At 37.8% G+C, this 23,666-nt stretch overlaps 1 protein-coding gene across 6 annotated transcripts in view; it reads left to right on the top strand.

Annotated features, from left to right (window-relative positions):
- ROBO2 (roundabout guidance receptor 2) overlaps positions 1-23,666 on the top strand; it is a 459,676-nt gene that overhangs the window by 396,138 nt on the left and 39,872 nt on the right. For all 6 annotated transcript variants that reach the window (XM_082046751.1, XM_082046748.1, XM_082046750.1 and 3 more), the window contains exons 18-22: positions 979-1,161; positions 10,841-10,883; positions 12,461-12,588; positions 16,229-16,510; positions 21,329-21,485. In XM_082046751.1, the coding sequence (XP_081902877.1) occupies positions 979-1,161; positions 10,841-10,883; positions 12,461-12,588; positions 16,229-16,510; positions 21,329-21,485 (793 nt within the window). The remainder of the gene's footprint in view (positions 1-978; positions 1,162-10,840; positions 10,884-12,460; positions 12,589-16,228; positions 16,511-21,328; positions 21,486-23,666) is intronic.

Raw genomic sequence — 23,666 nt, 5'->3', positions numbered from 1 at the left:
GGTTTGAAGAAGAAAACTCCTGGCCCTAGAACTATATGCTTTAACATTTCCTGAATTTCCATTCATGCTTTTTGTGAACTTTTGTTTTCAAGCCAGAAACCAAGCTTTTCCTTTTAGAAAAGTTCTCTTTTACAGAAAGAGGAGGAAAAGACCAACGGGAGCATCTACTGAAGTTAAAAGTTTTCTAGTGTCAAATACACAATTTAAAATCCTATATAGTAAATTTTGAAGCATGTCACTATAATTGGTATTCCATTTCATAATTATTTCTTACAGGTAGATGTTAAGAACTTTGCATGCTTGTTATAGCTGAAAGAAAAACATCTGTTGCTGTGATTGTTTAGCACTTACTGTTAACTATGTGATTTTCTGCTTTGTGTCAAAGTTGATGCACTTAGGATTTTTATGGATTGTTTTCTCTATGAAATAATTGCTGGAAAATGCATCTTTGCCGCAGTTGAAAATACATATATCTTATTTCTTTATTTTAAATTTGGAAATTCTAGCATGCAAAAAAAAAAGTAAGTAAGAATTTTTGGCATACTGGCAACAATGAAAGATGGAACTGTCTTTTGATGTAGCATGTTTTGAATTTGGATTTCTCATTTGGAAAAAGCTATTTATTGATTTCTTTATTCATTTTTGATAGGTTTCCTGTGATCCATTTTCTCATTGTATTCTGTCTGTAATTATGTAAAAAAGAAACCAAGAAACATGTCTGTTTAGAAAGAAAAAGGCTCGGGACTGTCATCTATTAGATTACTTAGGAGAATTCTATAGAGCAATCTTTTCAACTATATGTTTGCAAAATCACAATGAATTATGAATTACTTTCTAGAAACATTGTTTTTCAGGTGTGCATTGGTACTCATTAAAGCTTTGCTAGTGTAGATAATTTTTTTTAATATGCAGTACTTGGTTCCTGTTTGTATTACAGAATCTATAATAACAATGTTCTGTTGATTTTCTTTTATGCAGGAGGACGTAATGAAGTTGTCATCACTGAAAATAACAACAGCATAACTGAGCAAATCACTGATGTTGTCAAACAGCCTGCCTTTATAGCTGGCATTGGTGGTGCATGTTGGGTAATTCTGATGGGTTTCAGCATCTGGCTCTACTGGCGCAGAAAGAAGAGGAAGGGGCTCAGCAATTATGCTGGTAAGAACAACAACTATTTATTACCATCTCATCAAGTCCTATCAGGAAAAGAGCAGGTGCTGTTAAACCTACTTAAAAAAAAAAGGCAAAACCAACCAACATTTTGTACTTACAGCAAAGGTGGCCTGGTTGAATTTTGTATGCTTGTTTTAAACATATGCTGTGAAAATGCTGGTATATGAGAAGCTTTAAATGCATTGCTCGGTACCACATTTCATCATTGTCATAAGACAGTCTTTATTTTTACATCTCCAGCACGTCTAGCATAAAAAAGTACAAAGAGGATTAATGGTACCACTTGCTCCTTGCTCAGAAGGCACCCTGTTAACATTCTGGCTCCATTTATGTGCTCAAATATGAATTAGACTAGACCCTTACAATGAACATTAGAAAGACTTTTTGGTCGCCTTCTTCATTACCATGTATTTCCGCATGTTTGAAGCCATATGCATGGGAAATGAATGTAGGTACTTAATCAGTGACTCAATACCTATAACTGGAGGAGAAGAGAGTAGTGTATTAGACAGAAAAGTGTGGTTAAAATTTACCTATGGCAGAAGCCATAAAAACTTTTGTCTTGGAGGTAGAACACTTTGGAATGCCCTTACAGGTGGATCTCTTTTGCACCAAGTGTGCTGCTCCAGTTAGAAATTAGTTTTTGAAAACTACATTTGGAAAAATAAATATATTCACCAAATTAAAAGATTTTTTTTTCCCCTCAGCTGTTTCTTTTGTGTGTTATTCTATGCTTCAGGATTCTTTTGGATTTTTAGGAAGTCGGGTGAATATAAAATAACCATAAAATGGGTCACTCTGAACCCTAATTTAACATGAAAAAGCTGTTCTTCAAATATTGGGGTAGGTTCTCTTGTAGTGCTTATTATACATTTTAAAAGAGAAAACATTTCCTTTTTGAGCAAGATTCGCACTCTTGAGGACACAGCATATTTAATGTTAACATTATATCAGATTAAAGTTACACTAGTACTTTTCTGTTTCCAAGTTATCACATGAGAACCTAAAGACATCAGTTCCCTAAGTGGCTGAGCATATCTAAGAACTTGCCAAAACCCAACATTCATTCCCTGCTTGTAGCCAAACAGTCCTATGCATCCTCACCTTGTTGCTAGCCATCATCTGACTCCTCAATATCCTGACTAGGGTCACTAAACCAGGAGGAAATGTTCTATGTTGTTTCTCCGTCATTCAACGGTTATGTTTTTTGCTGAGGTGTTTGGGTTTTTTTGCTTTTGACAACTATGACTTTTACTCCAAGAGGTGCGGTGGTGTTAATTGAGAAACTAATAGATTTCACACATACTTACACATGCGCTCATACAAAATATTAGTCTAGATCCCAAGATTTTAATCTTGAGAGAGCCATACTGTTATTCCTCTTGGGAAACAGTCCTATACATACACATTGGAGCCAAGCTAAGACTACTCTTTTTTTTAAAAAACAGATTAGCCCTGTATGTGAGGTGACATGTTGGAGAAGTGGGGTGGAGGTTGAGAGCAAAGTCTTTTATACTTTAAAATACATAGCTGTTAGTAATTATTATAATCATTATAAACAGTGTGTCTCCTGCAACTCATTCCTTGTCATGATGTTTGCCGCTTCTAAGTGTGATGTGAACATTGCATCATGACACAGAATTCCCATTATCAGAATCATGAAGTAGTGTATGCTTTCAGCAAGGAAAGTTCATAACAGGTCATGCTTCAAAATTCATCCTAATGTTCGCAGTTTGAAGAACAGCATGTCCACACTAAACGTCTTCAAATATGATGTCAAAATTCACTGCTCACCTTTCCAACCATCATTTCTCATTGGCTGCTGGCTGGTTAGTGCTTTAAGATCAACTGTTATGTCCTGCTTACGATATGCAACAGCAACAGAGGAAACTCGAGAGGAAACTTGTGCCCTGCAATTAGCGCTTCTTGTCAGGGTGTGTAACTCACAATGTGTTTGCTTTCTTGTTTTGCAGTTCAGTCCTTCACCTTCACCCCTGCAGGTACTGTCCATTAGTCTGTCTTTTACCTCACCAACACATCATTGCAAACATTAGCTATCTGTGTATGAACATGTGAGGTATGCAGAATTAAAACCAAGTGCAAGGAGGAACACTTCTGCCACCTATCTGTGATAGAATGTAGCATTCATTCTCCTAGCAATTCCAGAGGAACATGAAATCTACCACCATTAATGTCTCTGTCACAATAATTCTGCATACTTCTTACTCATCTAACTCCTTGAAACAATGCAGTTTTGAAAATAATTTGCAGGACAATATACTTAGAATTAGTCATATATAACCAAGTTTTGTTTTGAAAGCTCAAAAAATGTGCCTCAAACATTCTTTAAGATCTAACTGAGGAAATGGAACTTTCTTCCACTTTAGCCATTAATTACCTATACATCAGCCTTACTGTGAAGTCTTCAGATTTCCAAGCAATCTAGTGATTAATCTATGCATGCATTCATTGCCTTTACAGTATTTTTGAAACTGAAGCTTTTGGGTTTTTTCTGCCTACACAATTCAAAGCTGATATACTAGTTTTCATATCTTTAATAAACATAGCCTATAGCAGACCATTATTGTACGCATGATTAAAGACATGTGAAGAATAAACAAACTGTGGCTGAAACAGCAGGTTACAAACAGCTTAGTCAACATATGGATAGCCAGGAAAAATAAGGTACAAAATTAATAGTAATAATTAATACAAATTATTAGCTTCTGCTCTCATATCTAAGCTCTCTATTCAAAAACTCAAAACCAATTATACCTCAGTGTTACCATGTAAAAGGTTGATAAATCTCAGCATTTTCCAGCAGAAGTCTGTAAGGCTTTTTGCATGTAGCTTGGCCCCTCAGTTGCCGTTGCCAAAGCTCTCTCTTCCTCTGTCCCCTCTGCCGTCCATATGATAGAGGCCAGTCTTCCTACTACACTGCCAGACTGGTCCTCATGCTCAGCCAGCTTCTTTCTCACTCTTGCTTATCTTCAGGCACAGCTTCAGTGTTTAGCTTATCAGGAAAGAGCAGATGACTGTCAAGGCAGATGAGCAAAGGTGGTGGTGTCTGCCCATTGGGTCTGTGACGTTATAAGGGAGAAGTGTCCTCATGGAGAAGCTCTGAGGGCTCAGAAATTGCTCCTCTGGCTTCCGGTCATGTTTGTTCAAGTCCAATGGCATGGCACATTCTAGGGCACATGACTAGGGAAGTGATCGTCCCACTGTACTCGGCACTGGTGAAGCCACACCATGAATCCTGTGTTCAGTTTTGGGCCCCTCACTACAGGAAAGACATTGAGGTGCTGGAGAGAGTGCAGAGGAGCGTGACGAAGCTGGTGAGGGGCCTGGAGCACAAGTCTGATGAGGAGCAGCTGAGGGAACTGGGGCTGTTTAGCCTGGAGAAAAGGAGGCTGAGGGGAGACCTTAGCGCTATTTGCAACTACCTGAAAGGAGGTTGTAGCATGGAGGGTGTTGGTCTCTTCTTCCAAGTGACAAGTGATGAGAGGAAATGGCCTCAAGTTGCACAAGAGAAGGTTCAGAGGGGATATTAGGGATAAATTTCTTCACTGAAAGGGTTGTGAAGCCCTGGAACAGGCTGTCCAGGGAAGTGGTTGAGTCATCATCCCTGGAGGGGTTTAAAAGACATATGGATGAGGCTCTTAGGGACAATGGTTTAGTGCTAGAGTTAGGTTATGGATGGACTTGATGATCTCTTCCAACCTAAATGATTCTATGATTCTATCCTACCCTAAACAATTTACTTGCTTTTATTTGAGGCACAACATAGGTTTTTTCCAAAATGACAGAATGTGTTTATGCTCTTGGTTTCTGTGATTATGCCACGGTGAGTTTTCTGTAACTGTGGTGAGTTGTCTCTATTGTCTTTGTAGCTTACACTAGTGTTGCACAGGGTTGTGCTGGAGCCAGAGTGACTGTGAATGATTCAGTGCAATTCATCTATTCTGGACATATTTTCTGGGCAGCTAGGATTTGGCTCTGCCAAAAATTTGCTTTTGTAAAAGTAGTTTTGATATTTAATGGACTTTATAGAATTCTAACAACACAGTTCTATTCCCTGACCTGTAAACATTTCTGGAGGCACTGAGAACCTAAGCCATCCAGCAGTCAAGTCCAAAAAAATCACTAATTAAAAAATAAAAAATTCCTTCTTATGAAAGAATATTGTCCATGTTTTTTATCTTTATACCCAGAGTTCCATAAGAAACATTTCTGCTTCTCTAATATTTGAATTTTCCACTGGTAATATTATTTAGACAAACATATCTATGATAGTGGAGGTTTGATTACACTCACAACTGTATGTTGTTCCCTTCAAAGCTGTGATTTATTAAAAGTTGGTTTCAGATCTAAATATTTAGGCAGTGGTATGTAGATTTCAGAATCTCATCAGAGACAGCTGTCAATAAAGTTTTACTAAAGATGAATTTATCATAGTATACTCAGAATTTAGGAGGTTTTGTTCAGACATCTGCTTTAAATTCTTCCTTTATAAAATTGCAGAATGTGCAGATTTGACTGTGTGAAAAAGAGAACCGAAAGCATTAGTGGCACATTCATATACTTTATCTCAAACACAAACAAAAAACTATTCTTTCAGTTATTTCTGATGTGAATGTTTTTTGTTTTGTTTTTCTTCAGTTTTATTTGCATATATGTAGAACTTAAAACACTAAAAATAGTGGGTCGTGCAGTTATGTAATCACTTGCTAAAAATGTTATTGTGGGTCATTTTCAGATTATGGGTTATTCACTGGGACTATTTGTTATTTGTATTCTGTTATTAGGCTCCTAAGAGGTATAATTTCTGCTGTGTGACTAAACTACCATAACATTCTGTGTAGAAGAGCAAACAGCAAATGTCATGTTATTGGCAAAGATTTGTGCCAGAGAAGAATAATTGAATTAAATTTGTTAAGCTTTCTGTCTTTGTGAACGTTTCCATAAGCACTGATCTAATGCTCAAATGGTCACAAATAAAATGTGGCACTGAAAATCATAGGTAGATCTTTTTACTTATTTTCAGTTGAACTGACTCCAGCATTTTCTGAGCCACAATTCTGTACATCAGTGTTCCTCCACTTCTCTTTCCCCCATCATGACTCCCCAGATACTGATTCTGGGTAATATCAGTACTACAGAACATGTGTGATTTTTGACCATGTTTGTTGAAGTACTACTGGTAAGTAACAGTGTCATCATCTGCAGCTGTACAAGACGTGTGCACTTTTGGGACCATGACAGACTATCAGCAAAACCAAGTCTGGCACAGAGACACTAAATGCAAACGTTACTCCTCTTCAGTGATCTGTTCTGGGATGTAAAGGATGAACTGATCTTACTTTTCTGAGTTTCCATGAAAGCTAAAGTGTTGCTTCACTGATTTTTTAAAAAATAATTTTGATGGTTACACTTTACTCAGATTGTCTGGATATACACAAACACTGTTGAGTGTCTACATGATACAAGAAAAGGTCGATGGCACTAAAGAGACTTCTTCTGTAATTAATTAATTCTTCAGTCGCGTATTACAATGACAGAGCTGACTTTGTTTATTTTGTATGAAAGCTGCAATTCTTTTTACGTGTGGTATAAGGACTAAACAACAAAGGCGTGGAATCCATTTATAAATAAGCAAGATCTTGTTTATCTGCTTGTCTTTCCTGTGCCCTCAAATACGTTGTGCCAGTACCCACTCACTGGAATACTCAGGCGTTTTCAAGTGTCTTGGCCATCAGTCATGCAAAGAAAGCAAATATGTGTTTTTACTTATGAGGAGGTAAGATTATTAGTGAGTAGCGCTCCTTGGGATTAAAGACTTCATGAAACTAAGTAAACAAAAACAAATTAAAAATAGAGAGTTATGGAATGCTACACATTTTATGCACAACTCCTGAAGCTGTTACATGAGGATAAATTATTTGACAGAATCATCCAAAGGTAGACAGAAGATTTGATGGAATTTTTATGTGCTGATTATCTGTTCTGAGTTAATGCTTATTAAAAAAGGATTAATCTACATTCATATTTGAGGAACAGCTTATCAGAAAAAGGAATGAGGCTTGGCTGGCAACATTAAAGTTTTCATTTGTGGTAGGAAAATGTGGCCTACTAGAGATAGGCGTACAGAAAGCCTTCTAAAGCTTTTTACAGCTTTCTTGCCTCAGAATGTCAACTTACTATACATTCGTATTTTTCCAGTTCTAGCAGGCATGAAGATTAAGTTTAACCTTGTCAGATAATATTAGTAAATGGTGTGGGTACCTTATTATATATTTAATAAAAAGTATGTGAAAAGCTCCTTAACATATGCTTTTCTTCATGCAAATATATACAATATCATTTCTTTAAATATTTATGCATTTTAAATGCACTTTGGATTATATTTCTGCATTTTTATAGTCCTTGAAGTATGAGCTGGTGGGGATTCCTTCAAAATCTCTGTATGCAGAGGTTGTTTTTTCATCTTCTTTTGAAAACCAATCTCATCCCTGCAGGTCTTCAGCCTTCCTAAGAACATATATCAGATGCAAAGAGTGCTGAAAGAGCTCTTTTGGTTCCTCAGTGATAAAAAGCAGGGGAGATGGGTAGGTCAGTGATAGGGATATCCCTTCCTCCTCTTACATTGCCCCTTGAAATTGCTCTGCTTCTTTGTGAAGTGGAGACATGATGAATAAAGCCAGCTGTCTGTGTGTTTTATTTTTACAGTGACATCTACGAGCCTGCATCGCATTAAGTATGCTCCTATTCAGGCATTTAGACTTGTTTTGTAATTGCAGAAATCAAACTGCAGGCAAAAATGCTGACAAAACATGCGGCAAGAATGATAAACATTGTGCTTGTGTTGGCAGCCTGACCATATCTTCTGTTGTTAGCTGTCTTTCCTTTCACAATATTGATGCAATAAGGAAGGCACCTTCTCTATCCAGCCTCAGGTAGTCCATTTATGGATGGCATCAGGGATATTTTTTTTTTTCCTGCAACATCACAATGACATGTCTACACTTGAAGAGGAATTTTCTCTAGCTTAATTGATACTCTGAAGCCGTTTCCACCAAGAATAGCATCTAAAATACTTTATTTTCTCTTGAAGATTATAACCATCCATGCATTGGTACACATGGTGGAGGATAAAAGAAAACCTGTATTCCTGCCCAGTTCCATACAGTCACATAAGCCAGGCACAGTCTTCCCGTGGAAAAACAATGTCACTGCGAGACAAGTTCTTTTTTTAATAAACTAAGCTGAACCTTTCTTCTAAAAACAGTGTTTATGTTGGGAAGGCATAAGGTTATTTAATGTATGAAAAAACAGACAACATTTACTACCACCAGGATACAGCGCAGAAAAGGGTAAATGCAGTGATACCTGTCCCTTCCCAACAAGCTCATATGCCACAGCCAATCTGCAGCAACTATGGCTCTAGCTACAAGGTTTCAATGTAGTGTTTTTTTGATGTGTTTCTCACAGTATGCCTTGAAGTTTTTTTTCATACCTCGCTGCACAGAAAATAAAATGTGTCTGGCAAACATTGCTGCAATCTCCTGCTACCTCTCCCATTTTGGCTTTGCTTTATAAAGGTACACAAGGGATATACATATTTTGGAGACAATAAGTATAGTTTTTTTTCCTATGTGATACAAAGTTAAAATCTCTCACACATCTATGTGCTATACAAGTGGTGAAAACATTGCTTTAAAATTATTTATGGTAGATAATACTCTAAGCAAGAGCATCAATCCCAGGAAATTTTCAGAAAATATGTTTTACTGGAATACCTTAAATCTGTAAACTTTATTTATAAGGGTTCTTAGCAAAAGTGCCTTTGTTTCTCATTTTCCTTATTTCTTGTCGTTTTGACACATTCAGAAAGTTGGAGAAATGTAGTAATAAATTAGAAGTGGGAGGAGAAAGGAAACAACATCTAATGTACTTTTGACGAAAATATTTTGAAACATAGCCAGGGAGTACCCACCTCTTTGCATATTCACACATGATATCCACAGCACTTCAGATTATTCACTTTTGAGCAACGCGTGATACAGTCATTTGACAGCCTGTTAGAAACAACGTGAGTGAAAGTACCATCAGCTCTAAAATTAATTAGCTGCAATGTTTTACCATGTCTTGTTTTTCAAAGCAGACTTTTATTTAATAGTTCCTGTACTTGCATTTTGATTTTCTTTTCATTAATTTGTTTTATTACATCCTTTCAAAATTCAGCTATTAACCATTTTGATGTGACATATGACTGCAGTGATTTTCTGATATTGATATTAGTCTGTTCTGCAGTGAAGGGTAATTAATCACCCTACCCAAGGACTCTTCCAGAGGGGCCAGTTGTGTCCCTTTTGCTGAATGTAGCCTGTGAAATTATCCTAGAAGTTAAGAAAGTGACAAGCATTCTATGAAGTATCAGAAGTATTTTCCAAGTGTATTTATGTAATTGCTATTTTTTTAATGATCATAGCATTTCTATTGGGTGTAGTAACTTTGTCTGGTTAGAATCATGTGTAACAGAAAGCCTAATCTTCAGTTAGTGTAGTTTGGACTAATATTTGGAAAATCTTGCAAGTACTCTGAGCACTATAATTTAATGATGGGAATGTCTATGTTATTAAGGTAAATAGTATTTCCAAAGCAGGACCCATTTAAAATTAAACTGGCCACAGACTCTTCTATTCCTCTCTGAAATGCGAACCTTCGTCTTGTCAGGGGCCTGTAAGGATGCAGGTGTCTGCAACATTGATATAATTGAATAGTCTGCCTTATCTATGCCTGACAATAAATAATGGGATATTGCCACTGAGAACCAGAGTAGTCTGTTGGCCTTGATTCAAAATACTTGCCAGTGCTTCAAAAAGGAGCATCAAACGTTGTCAATTAGCATCTCACCAGTAATGTGGGTTTACATATATTGCCTTGAAATGTAATCCTGTTAATAAGGTAGATAAGGGATAGTCTGTTTCTTGTCAAACACCCATGAATGGAGCCATAAAAACATTTGTCTCCCTCTGAATATGTCCTTGGCATCCCTCATAGCAAGACCGGAAACTTTTTTCTTCCTAGTGATACTTGTGTGTATGTATTTATGTGTACAGTTTCTAATGGAAACAGTGCAGCTGTATGTTGGGGTTTTTTTACCCCTTCAGCTCTAATAGAGCTGCCACTTCTTTGTATTTGTCCTGCGAAATGGCATATTTGTGTGGTGACATTACATTACTGCAGTAAGACATGATGTTATTAACTCACTGGTGCAATGTCATTATGTACTGAGGCGAAAGCATGCCAAGAAAACAATTTAATCACATGGCACAGTCTTGAGATACAAAGTCATATGAAGGGACCTGTAGTAAATTTAGGCCTCTTGCCCAGGCAGCTGGTTTGCCTTGCACGCTACAGAGCAAATTGATGTTTATCAATAATGCGCAGTGAAATTCCAAACAAAATCTTACCCTAATGTGTTTGATCCTCTTTGTATCATTTTTGTACTTTATTAAGTGATGATGTCAAGAGGCCTCCAATCTCAGACATTAGGCAGTTTGAATGGTTAGTTTTAATTATTACTAATTGATTTTTCCCTGTCTTACCTGTGTGTACCTGTGTGTGTATGTTTGTTCATCTTGTTTTTCCAACCGAAACACAGTCACTTTCCAAAGAGGAGATGGAGGACTAATGAGCAATGGAAGGTATGTTTCTTTGTTCAAAGGTCTTTCCATCATATTTATTTTTTAAAATTGTGAATCTGAAAAATGCTATAGGGAAATGCACTTGGGTAATAACTGATCATTGGGAAGACTGACAATGCTAGGAGGAGTTAAGTAGCTTACCACAAGGTTTAATGACCTATCTGTTGTGCACTTTGGGGGAATCAAGCCCAGATGTTTCATATCTCCCAGATGCCCTGGAAGAAATGAGTAGTAAATATCACAAGGAATGTGTTCATTTGTTACCGGGATGTTTATTGCATTAATTAGACATTAGCAAATGAAGTTGCTGTTGTTTAAGACTCCTTATTGGCTCCCCTTAAATTGCTGTGAGTGAACAATTACACTTAATCGATCACAAAATAAATGATTCATGGATGATGAATAGGCTGTAGATTGATAGGACTGGATTCCACAACTTTGGCTACTCAATTGAAATTGATAAAAGCTGATAACGGGCCCATATATCCTCATCTATTTTCCCTTTGCCAATATGGAGATTGTAATTAGGCCCTGGTAATAACTTCCAATCTCCTATTTAATCAATATTTTAGCAAAAAGAGATTAGGCCTAATGAGAGTGAGTAGATGTGGCAAGAAAGCGGCTGGGTCTTCTTATTGCCGTTTCCATAGAAACCGATGTTTCTCTTAGGGATTGTACCAGGCAGGGGTCTATAACATGCGATGATCAGAGATGTTGCTCCAACTTCATGAGTGCATTAATAACCTAGAAAAGCTGCAGAACTGTGGATGTTTTTTTGTTTCCATTTGGGGGAGGGGGAGTTGTCTGCAGGAAATGATTTGTTTTTCCTCTTAAATGCAAACACAAGCAATTCACCTACCTTGCTACATTTTTGGCTGTTTATCCTTGGTTGAGGGAGAGATGGTGCCTTATGGCCTGAGCGTACCTTCTCTTTCAACATACCCACTGTTTAATACCACTCTCAAAGCTGGGTGTTACAGGGATATAAAAGCCGTGCAGTAGTGGCAGATAAAGATAGCTGTGGATTTTCTATTAATCCTACTCAAACCTGTTTGCCTCTAAACCAGCCCAGAATGCTCAAAGAAAGAGTTACCAGGCTGTAGATGACAGGCGTGCATTTGGGATGCAAGGGAAGGAAGAAATAGTAGCCCAAAGTCCTGGAAATGGCTGATATGGAGCAATCAGTTTGAGTGATGGCTCCCTTGAGGTGGTAATTTATCATGCAGCCCTGGTGTAGGATCCCGTGATGGTGCTGCCTAACCTCTGTTTCACACAGACAACAGGGTTCATTTGGATTCCGGCAGAATAACGATGGATGCCTAGTCCCACTTCTACTGACAAAGTTGATTTGTATGTAACCTTAATTAACTGCTCAAGGTCTTTAAATCATCAAAGGCTACACAATTTTAATTTGAAATAAATTAAAGTCTCCTAAACTGTTTGTTAGCTATGCCGTTAGGAGAACAGTGATACAGTCTCTTAATCACTAGTTGTCTCACAGATATTTTGATTTTGTAAATATATATATATATATATATATATTTGTATGTATATCTTTTTTTCTTATTCTGCTTCAGTCGACCAGGTCTGCTGAATGCAAGTGACCCCAGTTACCCTTGGCTTGCAGACTCTTGGCCTGCCACAAGTCTGCCAGTAAACAACAGCACTAGTGGACCCAATGATCTTGGCAATTTTGGTCGTGGAGGTACGTTTCATTTTATTAAGTTACCATATAGTATGCAATAGGCTCTAACTATGTGGGTTAGTTAACATCTATGATAAAAGTTGTGTAATATTTTTATCATTATAGTTCTTTCTATATTTGAGTGACAATTTGATTAAAAATTGACTTTAAAATGTTCATTTTGCTTCATTTCTTTCTACTTTAAAATGTATCAGAGGGCTGGAGCACCTCTTCTATAAGGGAAGGTTGAGAGAGCTGGGGTGTTCAGCCTGAAGAAGAGAAGGCTCCAAGGAGACCTTATTGCAGCCTTTTTGGTACTTAAAAAAGGCCAATAAGTAAGATGGGAACAGACTTTTTAGTGGGGCCTGTTGAAACAGAACATGGGGTAATGGTTTTAACCTAAAGGAGGGGGGAATCGGGCTAGACTTGAGAAAGAAATTTTTTATGGTGAAGGTAGTAAAACACTGGCATAGGTTGCCCAGAGAGGTGGTAGATGCCCCATCCCTGGAGACATTCCAGGCCAGGCTGGATGGGGCTCTGCGCAACCTGATGTAGTTGCAGATGTCCCTGATTATTGCAGGGGGGTTGGACTAGGTGAACTTTCAGGGTCGCTACCAACCCAAAGTATTCTATGATTATAGGATTCTATGAAAATGTGGGCCTAGTTTGTAATTTAGCCCACAATGGTGAGACAGGATCTGTTTATCACCTCAAGAAAAATGTATTTGTTACTCAAACTCATTCCCTTTTGTGTGGAGATGAGCAATGTGCTGTGCCGGGCATTGTAGCCAGAAACAGAGGATGTCCATTAGAGCAGAGAACAACTCTGGGAACACAGGAAGGATGCTCCTTCAGCAGTACAACACAAGAATGTTGTTGCTGTCACCTTACCCTTCCCCTTCTTGCTGAGGGACTGTTCTCAGTCTCAACCACAATCCATGAAGAAGGCCTCAGAGGTCTTCAGAAACTTGTCTCCTTATTGGAGGAATGAATACATAAAAGGGAAATATTTAGATTTTTTAGGGTTTTATTTCCATTTTGAATTGAGGGAGGCCCTATGGAGAGATAAATAATGATTTATAATTATGATGATGAATCTTTAGAGGCGTTATTTTCTTTCAAACATTTTACTCGTGAATTTCAAGATGTATGACTGGGATTTTTAAAAATCATAGTAATATTCACTTGTCTCTGTTACTTCCTTGTTTTCTGTGATGTTATAACACAGCTAGTTCTGCAAAGTCGTGTTCAGAACAAGACTTCCTAACATAAATGAGTACATACATTTTTTAAAGACATAAATATCAAAAATACACTAAAATGCCAAAAATCTGTAAAACCAGCAAACTAATAAATGGTAAAAGAATTCAGTTTTGAAGTATATTAGAACCTGTTTCTGAAAACAGCTCTTGTCTTACAAAAATATTACAAAGTGAGCAAAACTTTTGATAACATTTAGGAGGCAACTCAATATCTACCAGCTTCTTTGTTGTGAATTCCTTGAAAATGGAAGCCCTCAGTACTTTTCCATCTTTTCATAAGCTCACATAATACAGAAAAATTACCGTTTTCTTTTAGCATTTGGCTCTATACGACTGAAATTGGAAGCGTGTTTTAAAGCTTTTGGCTTCAATGTGGATGAGGCATAGGTCCAAATTTGTCCAAGAAATGCAATAGTTATATTTGGAATTTCAGCAGCTTAATTCCCCCCGTGATCTTTACAGTTGAGCTCACACTTTTATTCTGGCTATTTTGGGAACACTTATCTCTATCTGTTACAGCAGTTGAGTTTGGATGCTTCTGTATTAAAGATGGATTAGAAGTCAGATGTCTTTTAACATGAATTAGCTGTATGGACAACACTTGGGCCTCTTTTATCGGTTAAAAGATCTGTGAAAATTCAAAAGGTCTGTAAGAATTTTGAAAACAGTAAGGTGGCAATTAATAATTCTGGAAACTCAGAAGCCAAGACAGGCAGTTGAGACATTGCCTTGAAGAGTGAATTCCATGTTAAGTCCTAGACAGGTATTTGAGAACAAGGCTGTATGTGGGAAGCACAAGTAAGGTTTGGAGTCATGTAAGGCCACAAAATGGTACTGCATATCCCAAGGCAGCAAGAAAGAGCTTCCCTCAGGAAGTACTTCAGCACTATTTGAATTATCTCAAGAGCTACAGAATAAGTTGGATTTTGGAGAGTTTTGGGAAAGCATCCAGTGGGGAATGTGTGCTCATCTTTGCTCTGAAATATATAGTGTGCCATTTTTGCTATGACAATTTGGTGGGAAAATCGCACTTGATTTTTACTAGGTGATTATGGCTCTTTGTAAAATGGGAGGAGGCAATAATGTCATAGCTCGTTGCTGGAAAACCCTTGAGTCAGTGAGAGAACAACTGTATTCCCTGAGTTTGCACAAAGCGCCATATCTGAGTCTGAAACTGAGCTTAAACCCTTGTCGAGCTGCAAGAATCAGCTTTTCTTTCAGGGGCTTAAGGCATATAAAAATATCTGTGATACCTAGAATGGGATCTGAACATCCTCACTATAGGAGTATGCATTATCACAAGTACATTCTAACAGCTGGAGTCCCTGTCTGCCATCCAGCCATGTAAAGCAAATGGCATATGAACGGTGCATTTTTCTAAAAAGTAAGTTCCAGAATGGATTCAACTTTTCAGAGTCTAAATAAATTGTAAAAAAATAGTGCCATTTCATATATAAACCTCTGAGAGAGCAGGAAGAGGGTTTTCTGCTGAGCTGTGGTGCTTCCTGGGACATCATGCCAATCATCATTAGATTTTTCACACTTCGGTAGTCTCGGCTTCTAAATCTAGTAGTCCACCAGCAAAGGTCACTACAATGTTTGGTAAGGAGAGAGGTTGCCAATCAAACTGATCAAAGGCACAAATTGCAGTGTTTGATAGGATTCAAAACTGTAGAAAAGTCAACAGATATTTAGTTAAATATGCTGTACTGTTTTTCAGCTAAATGGGTTGGAGTATTTGAACGAGTTGTTCTCCATTATCAACACTGCTTTGCCATTTTAAGAGACTGATCACTTAAATCCCTTCAGAATAACAGATTTTCTTTCACGTATCAGGAACAACTTGCTTTTGTCAGGTTTTTCTTTTATTCAAAAGAAGAAATGTACTAGCTAATGTCAAAAAGAAAATCAGATAAGCTGATGCATAAAACTTCAAGGAAGTCGAAGTGATGCCCTTAAAAATTACTTTGAGAGCTTTGGCATCCATTTAAGAGTTTTGCTGTGTATTTGCTGGGAAAGTTTCCCCTGTGATTTGTAGATTCACTCCTTTCATCATTTCCCTGAAGCTCAGACAGTTTCATTGGTTCTGACATAGAGTGAACAATTGAAAACATTCTTCAGTAGAGAAATACTCCAAACTTCACTTTCACAGTTGAAGGTATGGAAAAAAAAAAAAGATTGTTTCAGGCAGCGAGACGTGAAGGACAAGTGTTAGGCCTGTCACAGATGCTGATACCTTGGCAATGGTTGTACATCATCTTCCCTTCGTTGGCTCATGGACCTGTCTTAGCTGAAATGCAAACGTGCAAAATGACACATTTATTTTTCATCTTAAACCTTGATACTTTCAGGCTTCCTGTGCATTGATGATTTGTTTCATTCCCCTATGTTCACCACAGATGTGCTGCCACCAGTGCCAGGGCAAGGAGATAAAACCACTACCATGCTTTCTGATGGAGCCATTTACAGCAGCATCGACTTCACCACAAAAACCAGTTACAACAGTTCCAGCCAAATAACGCAAGCCACGCCATATGCCACCACCCAGATACTGCATTCCAACAGCATCCATGAGTTGGCCGTCGACTTACCTGATCCTCAGTGGAAGAGCTCAATTCAGCAAAAAAATGACCTGATGGGATTCGGTTACTCTCTCCCAGAGCAAGGCAAAGGCAACAATGGTAATTACAGCTCTCATTTTCCAGAGCCCTTGGATTTATACTCTATCATCTATGCATGAATTAGAAGAATATTCTTAGTGTGTGAAACACTGTTCATATTTACCATAACTAATGCTTACATAACTTGCATGCGTGCTGAACCTCGCACAATCACAAAATATATTGTTCTGTGCTTTTAGTCCTCTTTGTCCTCTGTTAATCACCAAGCCATCTGCCTTCCATTAGGCTAGGATAGGTACACATTTTAAAAAAATCAAGTTAAAACTTGCTGCTCCACCCCATCTGCCATTGACTTGCTAACTGCATGTGTTGCATGTGCTTGTGCTGTCAACTAATCCCACGATGCCACTGTGACCTTTGCCCTTTAACCCTTAGCCTTGCTTTACATCCCTGACTACCGCGTGGCTGAGGGATTGGCTAATAGATTGCCACACAACCAGTCACAGGATTTCAGCACCACCAGCTCCCACAACAGCTCCGAAAGGAGTGGCAGCCTCTCAGGTTGGTTCCACTGCCGTGGGTGGGTGAGGGACGGAGGGGTGTTGGTGAGCAGCTCGCCAAGGAGGCGGAAAACCTCCCAGATGAGCTTTGCAGATAGATGCAAGGGTGCCTGCCCACTGGAACATCAACGAACAGCGTCACGTTGGCCTCTACTAAACAAACAAATGAACAAAGAATCAACAAAACCAAAAATGTCTTGGGTGAAACCTCTTTGGACATAATTGGAAAATCCTCCCAACTGTTGTGCCCAGCGTTCATCAGCACAATTGCAAAGCTTGCCTTGTCATGTCCTTTCCGTGACAGCACAGTTCATAGAGCAACTCTCTTTCTGCATCAATCTTCAGTTTTTAAGTCTCCCCACACTGAACTTCGTGAGGAGATTAATATTTTTGTTGAGTTGTTAACAGATTCCTCCCTCCCACGAGTGGTTTCTACATGCTGTTTTTCAGTGAAGCAGCTCAGAAATAAATGTAGGACCCTGCAAAATGATTGTATCAAGTCTGCATACAAACAGAATGTAAATTTTATGTGTGTGCTGCATGTTATATTGAAAACATGATGCATTTTTGTTGGATGAAAATGACTGTAGTATGTGTGGTTTCGTATTATATTTAAACACACCTTTTTCTTGATTTCTTTAATTTTGCTTAGTTATTGCTGATGCTATGTATATATTTATTTTTCAAGACAAAAACTGAAAAGCTAGCAATTAAAATGAATTCTATTATTTCACTTAACCAAAACATGAGAGAGCTGAAGGGACTTCAACTTCAACTTCAAATTCATACTATTTCCGTAGCCTCCTGATATGCACTGTAAGTTGGAGCAATTGGGACAGTAACAGGAGTACCCTAGAAATGGCTTCTTTATGTCAATTTAGATGACTATTCAAGTGGAATCTTGAAGTTAGAACCTTGTAATTGTTGGCCCATAGCTCAAGCAGACAAATCTGTTTGCAAGTCTTGTGTTTTCATGGCGAGTATTGGCTGATTTGGCTGAGGTAAATAGGTTTATGGTGTTTACAGAGAGGTATCTGTGAGGTAAGTTTACTTCAAGAAAGGTTCTTGTTCCTTTTATGTGAGATGTATTGGCAAGTAGCTTAGGAAATTGGCTTGCTCCTCTGACTGCATGAAAATGCAGAAATTGATATGTTGAGGTATATATGTGCTGGTTATGAGAGGGCAGTATCACACTTTAGATGTGTTGACAGCTACAGCTGCCTAAGAACTTTCTCAGAAAATACAAAGTTTCATTGGAAAATACCAGTTGATCAAAAGCTGGACTTTGAACAAATACTTCAAGTGAAACCTATTTTGTGTAGTGTTTCTCAGTTTGAAGTAAAATTTCTGATGACACAGAAACTTAAGGTTAGCCAGTCTTTCTATGGCCAGGGCACTCCTATTGTGATCAAAGCAGCTCCCACCTGGACGCCCCAGTGCTCGAATTAGTGTCAGATTATCGGACTGAAGAGTCAGTGTTGTGCTCTCCCTCGCCCACTAATTATGTCTTTAGTACAGACTAATTATGTCTGTAATACAAGAAAAACTGGGGGAGACCTTCAAATAGTCTGATAATTAGAGCATCACTGGAGTCAGAGACCTGCTTCGATTATCTAGTCCCCATCAGGGTGAGCAGGGACTTGTTCTCTCACTTCCTTGGTTAGTACTTTAAGTACTACTTATTATTCTGACTAAGTTTCTGTCTCTCTCAAATGAATATCATGAGAAATCCTATTCCACTGTGGAATGGAGAATAGCTAAAAACTCAACTGCTTTATGAGGCAGGGAAATTTTGTGGCTGTACGTTGCACAGCTCCCAGCATTTGTCAGTGCTCTGATCATCAGCCTGACTGGCAAATTATTTTTCCAGGACTTGATTAATCTAGAGATTTAAACAATATAACTGAATTTCAGTGTGAGGAGACTTTGAAACATCAAGCATCATTGCTATGGGGAAACAAGGCTTCCGTGCAACAGTTTTCGAACACTCATCAGGCATTATATATTAGGTGTCTGTTCCACTAGTCTGACAGTGGAGTAACTCTGCCCATGGGGACAGAAGAGAAATCTCCTGCCCAACTGTACCGTGTAGGCTGCTTTGCCTACCAGTAATGACTTTGGAGTTCACTTCTTTTATTTCTTTATTCAAACAGTTCCTCAGCTCTCTGCTCCACTCTTTCTAATAGCTCCATTGTCTTTAACCTTTCTCTCCAAACCCTTCCAAATCCAATTTACTCCATACGAACACCCCACACATTCATTTTGCTAGTCTCCTAAGATTACTAAAATGCTACACTTCCAAAATCTCCCTCTCCACCTCAACTAATCGCTAAGCTGAAGTTCTTCTCTGCATTTCTCCTAGTTTAAATCCCTCTGCAACACACACACACACAGAACACACACTCTTATGCATGTGCTTTACTCCCAAAGCAGCACCTCCTGCCTTAGCTCTTGTTGGCTCCTACTCCTGCTGACTTCTCAAAAATTCCTCTGTGTCCCACAAATTAAAATTGAACTACTTCCTCTGTACTGTTCTGTGACCCTCTTTCTAGCTCTGCTTCCTGCTATACTTGTGCTTTGAAATCATCATTTTCCCTCCAGAAAGTCTGTGTGTTTGTTCCTCCATTGCCACCATCACTGGGGTTTCTTTTCAGTTGCTCAAGACGTTATTTCCCTTTTCAAGAAAGCCTCCCTCTCTGCCAGGCTATAAATGGAGGGAAGAGCCTGTCTTGCATCCTAATAGATGGAATATCAGCTCAGTTTGCACATAGTGAATGACAGAATCTTGGCTGGACTTACTGTAAATACTCCAAGACAAGGAAGGAAGAGCTCTGGTCTGGAATTGAGTAGTGAAAAGCAAAGTCTTGTTTACACCGTGCTGCCAGCCACACTGATTAGAACTATTGCCCAACTCGTTGCCTGTCTCTGGCAGCCACAGCAGGGAGATGTAAAGAGACGTCTTGGCTACTTCTGAATCAGAGAATCGCTTTGTTTCTTCCCTTTCTATTAATTCCTGCTTTGGTCCAGCTAGAGATATGTCTCTATTCTAGAACTGCGCCTCCTTCTGAATGTCTCTAAGCCTACAGCTAAGAGCCATGGCAAGGAGGGTGATGCCTGCCAGTGCACACCCAGCTGCCCTGCCTTGCAAGTCAGGTGTGGCTTTTTTGATTCATTACTTTTGAGAATGTTTTACATGCTTTTTGCGGGCTGATTCTTGTAAATCAGCAAGAGACGTCAGTGGATAAAATAGATCAGACTGTGTTTGCTGCAACAGGCAAGGGATGAGTGACTGCCATCTGGGTACCCCACTGAAAAAGCATATGACAAAATATTCTTCCACCCAACAATCCAGAGAGTTTGGAAGCCAAAAAATGGCAAAAAATAGATGGGTCTCCAGGCAGTTAAAGGATTTAAAATCTTGTGCCTTATGCTCTTAATGAGTTCCTGACAGGAAAAAGGAGTCAGGGCAAAATAAAAGAAGTGAAACAAGTGGGAAGAGAGCTTTTTCTGTAAGATCACATTCCCACAAATGCAAATGTCTCAACTGGAGAAATGAGTACAAGGATAAGAAAAGAGAAGAGGGCTTAAGCAAAATGCCTTGCTTACCTCATTTCTAACAGCCTCCTCCATTAGAGCTGTACATCAGAGATAGAACCTCTCCTCCGTAGTGGCACAAGATATTTGAAACCTGTGAAACAGACAGTCCTAAAACATTGCAGATGATTTCCTGATGTTTTAAAAAATTGAACTTAATAAGTTCCTATCAGCAAAACCCTGTTCCTTGTTGTTTTGACAACTTTCACTTGTCATTCTGGCTGAAAGATATTGAGCTTAATGACAATTTTTTTAGATTGTGTCCTTAACCTCTGTGTTTTCCACAGAAAGAGATTATGCAAAACAGTGTTATAAGCACATTGGCTTCTGATATTTGAAATAATTTGCCATGGTCTATTGTATTTTTTCTAACAGTGTATTCAAGAAGTCATAAAGCAGACATGAATAAATGAGTAAATATACTTCTGATGTAGCAAAACATGTCTATCCTTGGTTATGCACTACCATATTGCAAATGTATGGAGTTTTAAAAAGAAATGATTTTTCAGCAGTTATTCGGAATTTTTTTTCCATTGCATTCTATTATTATTTATAACCTTGTAACAGCATTAGCACGTTGATGCTGATTCTGCTGGGATATAAATACATCTTCTTTTTGGGGGCATGCCATCTGGAATCAGAATTCTTTCAAAGAAATGTAAATAGCTAGCTTTTTAAACCACATTATATCTCTAACATTTTATTTTTCTTTTTGGGTTTGCAGGTGGCAAAGGAGGGAAAAAGAAGAAAAACAAAAATACTGCCAAGCCCCAGAAAAATAATGGTTCTAACTGGGCCAGTGTTCCCCTCCCACCCCCTCCTGTGCAGCCGCTTCCAGGCACAGAGCTGGAACACTATGGGGTGGATCAGCAAGAAGCAGGGTAATTTCTTCTTTTTCTTTTGAAGAAAAAAGCTGTGGTTTGCTAAGTTATAATATTATTAAGGTTTGTTTAAAAAAATAAAGGGAAGTGCCTTATCGTATAGACTTACTTAAGGCTATAGAAAAGGAGTATTTGAATAACTTCTCTTGATAGTCACTAAAGATGGAAATAAAAGTGACCTTGCTTCATCGTCATGTAGGTCTTCTCTGCTTACTCATGCTGAGAAGTATCTTGCTTCACAGGTAGCTTAATTGAATTCTGTTGAGACTGCTTGCAGATGATGGGGCTCAGAGTGAGTAAGGATGACATAAGCTGGCTCCTGGTATTTTTTCATTGCTTTGATGTTTAAAAATATTAGAGCCAACAGAACAAAAAATTCCACACTAAATTGGATTAATTTTAGAACATCAACCAGTGGATAATAATCTTCTCATCGGCTTTTAGAAAAAATTTCACAGTTGAGGAAGGCATGCCATTTATAGGTCTTTTTCTTAAATTATTATTTAAACAACTCTGGAGTTTCTGGAACATTACGTGTCTTTTTAGATAGCTTAAACTTTTTCTCAAGGACACAAAATCACACAAAAAGGACTAAATAAAAAGAAAGAGACATTTCCTGCACAGGGAACGGTAATGGAATGCTTTTTATAAAATCAAATTATATGAAATACCAGGTGATCAAACTCTGGAGGAAAATCAGTCTATACAGAAAAATAGTTTATTGTGGTCAGGTCTCTTGTAGTCTTTGAGAATCATTGTTCTTTCAGGGACAAATTTCTGGCTGTGTAAATACATGGTTTAATCAATATTTCCTAAGGATGAAACATATGTTTTAAAAATCATTGTAATAGCTTTACTGAATAAAAATATTTCAAATGTTATCTCTTTTATAAGCATGAATTGATCATTACTACTTTTATAATGAAAACTCACATAATCAGATATTAATATTTTAGTTTATACCAAGTCCTTCAACTCTTTGAAATGAATAATAACTATGTAAGTCAGTGGACTTCCTTTTAAAATGAAGAGCCATTTGGACTGTATTAGAGTTAGAATTTCACAGCAAATGTAAGGGAAAATTAATAACCTTATCGATTGTACATGTTGTTTAAATCTCAAGGTAAAAACTGCATATAATCATTATGTTCTGTATTCTCTTATAACAAGCTAAAATAAATTTAAGATGGTTTTGCCATATAAGAATTGTCTTTATCAATTTATATCCTTAAAAAACGTGCAGCTATTTCACTACAATAATTACGCAATAAGAGGCAAACAACTTGGATTTTCTTTCAGGACAAGAAATAGCGTAAAAAGTACATGGAAATCACTTCTAGAGAAATCATTCATGACACAGGGCTTGACTCCTCAGTTGCATAAAGTATCTGTTATTTAGCTGGAAGGAACAGTGCTGGTTAGCAAGACCAGTAACTGGTCATTTAAGGATAAGGTAATGACCAACCTTCCAGGTTCCAAACAATTCAGGCTTAGTTTTTCCTCTAAGTATCTTGTGAATTACTCTTCTCTGATTTTATAGTATCTAAGTAATAGTGTTTGTAACAAGGCCTTCTAACGTGATTTACCAAACACACAAAACAGTTGAAGATTAGACTTAGACTGTTAAGTCTTGAGCTAAAGTAATTTGCAGCCAGCTTTGTTGAATTGAATGAATGTGCAATGCCCATACTTCCTGAGGATATATCCAATGTTAATGGCTGTTCTGTATTCAGGGGTTGATATTTCGGTTTTCAACATGCTGAAATGGAATGAATCATAGACTGCATTCCTTGTGTTGCCTTTAATATTGACATACTGGGTTTAAAAAAAAAAAAAAAAGGTGAAGCAATTTTTTTAAACACATTTTTGTTTTTCTTGATTTGCTTTGATGTATACTGTGTATGACAAGTTCAATGTGTTTTAATTTTAGAAGTAATTACATGCAGATATGATTATAATGGGAATTACAATTGAAAAAATGAACTTCCACTCAGAAAAACTCAAGACTTTATTTCATAAAGTTCTCCCATTGTGGTATGAAAGGTGGATGTTTAGAGCAATAAAATAAGGAAGTTGGCATCTAAACAGGAACTTATTTTTCTTTGCATGTCTTCCTATAACTCTTGAATTCAAGTGTGAATTTCATTGGTATGAGTATCCCAAATAAACTAAACAGTTTCG

This window comes from Streptopelia decaocto, assembly GCF_964273445.1.
Source record: "Streptopelia decaocto genome assembly, chromosome: 1".
NCBI lineage: Eukaryota > Metazoa > Chordata > Aves > Columbiformes > Columbidae > Streptopelia > Streptopelia decaocto.
Note: the sequence above shows the minus strand (reverse complement) of the source record. Positions and strands in the feature narration are given on the sequence as shown.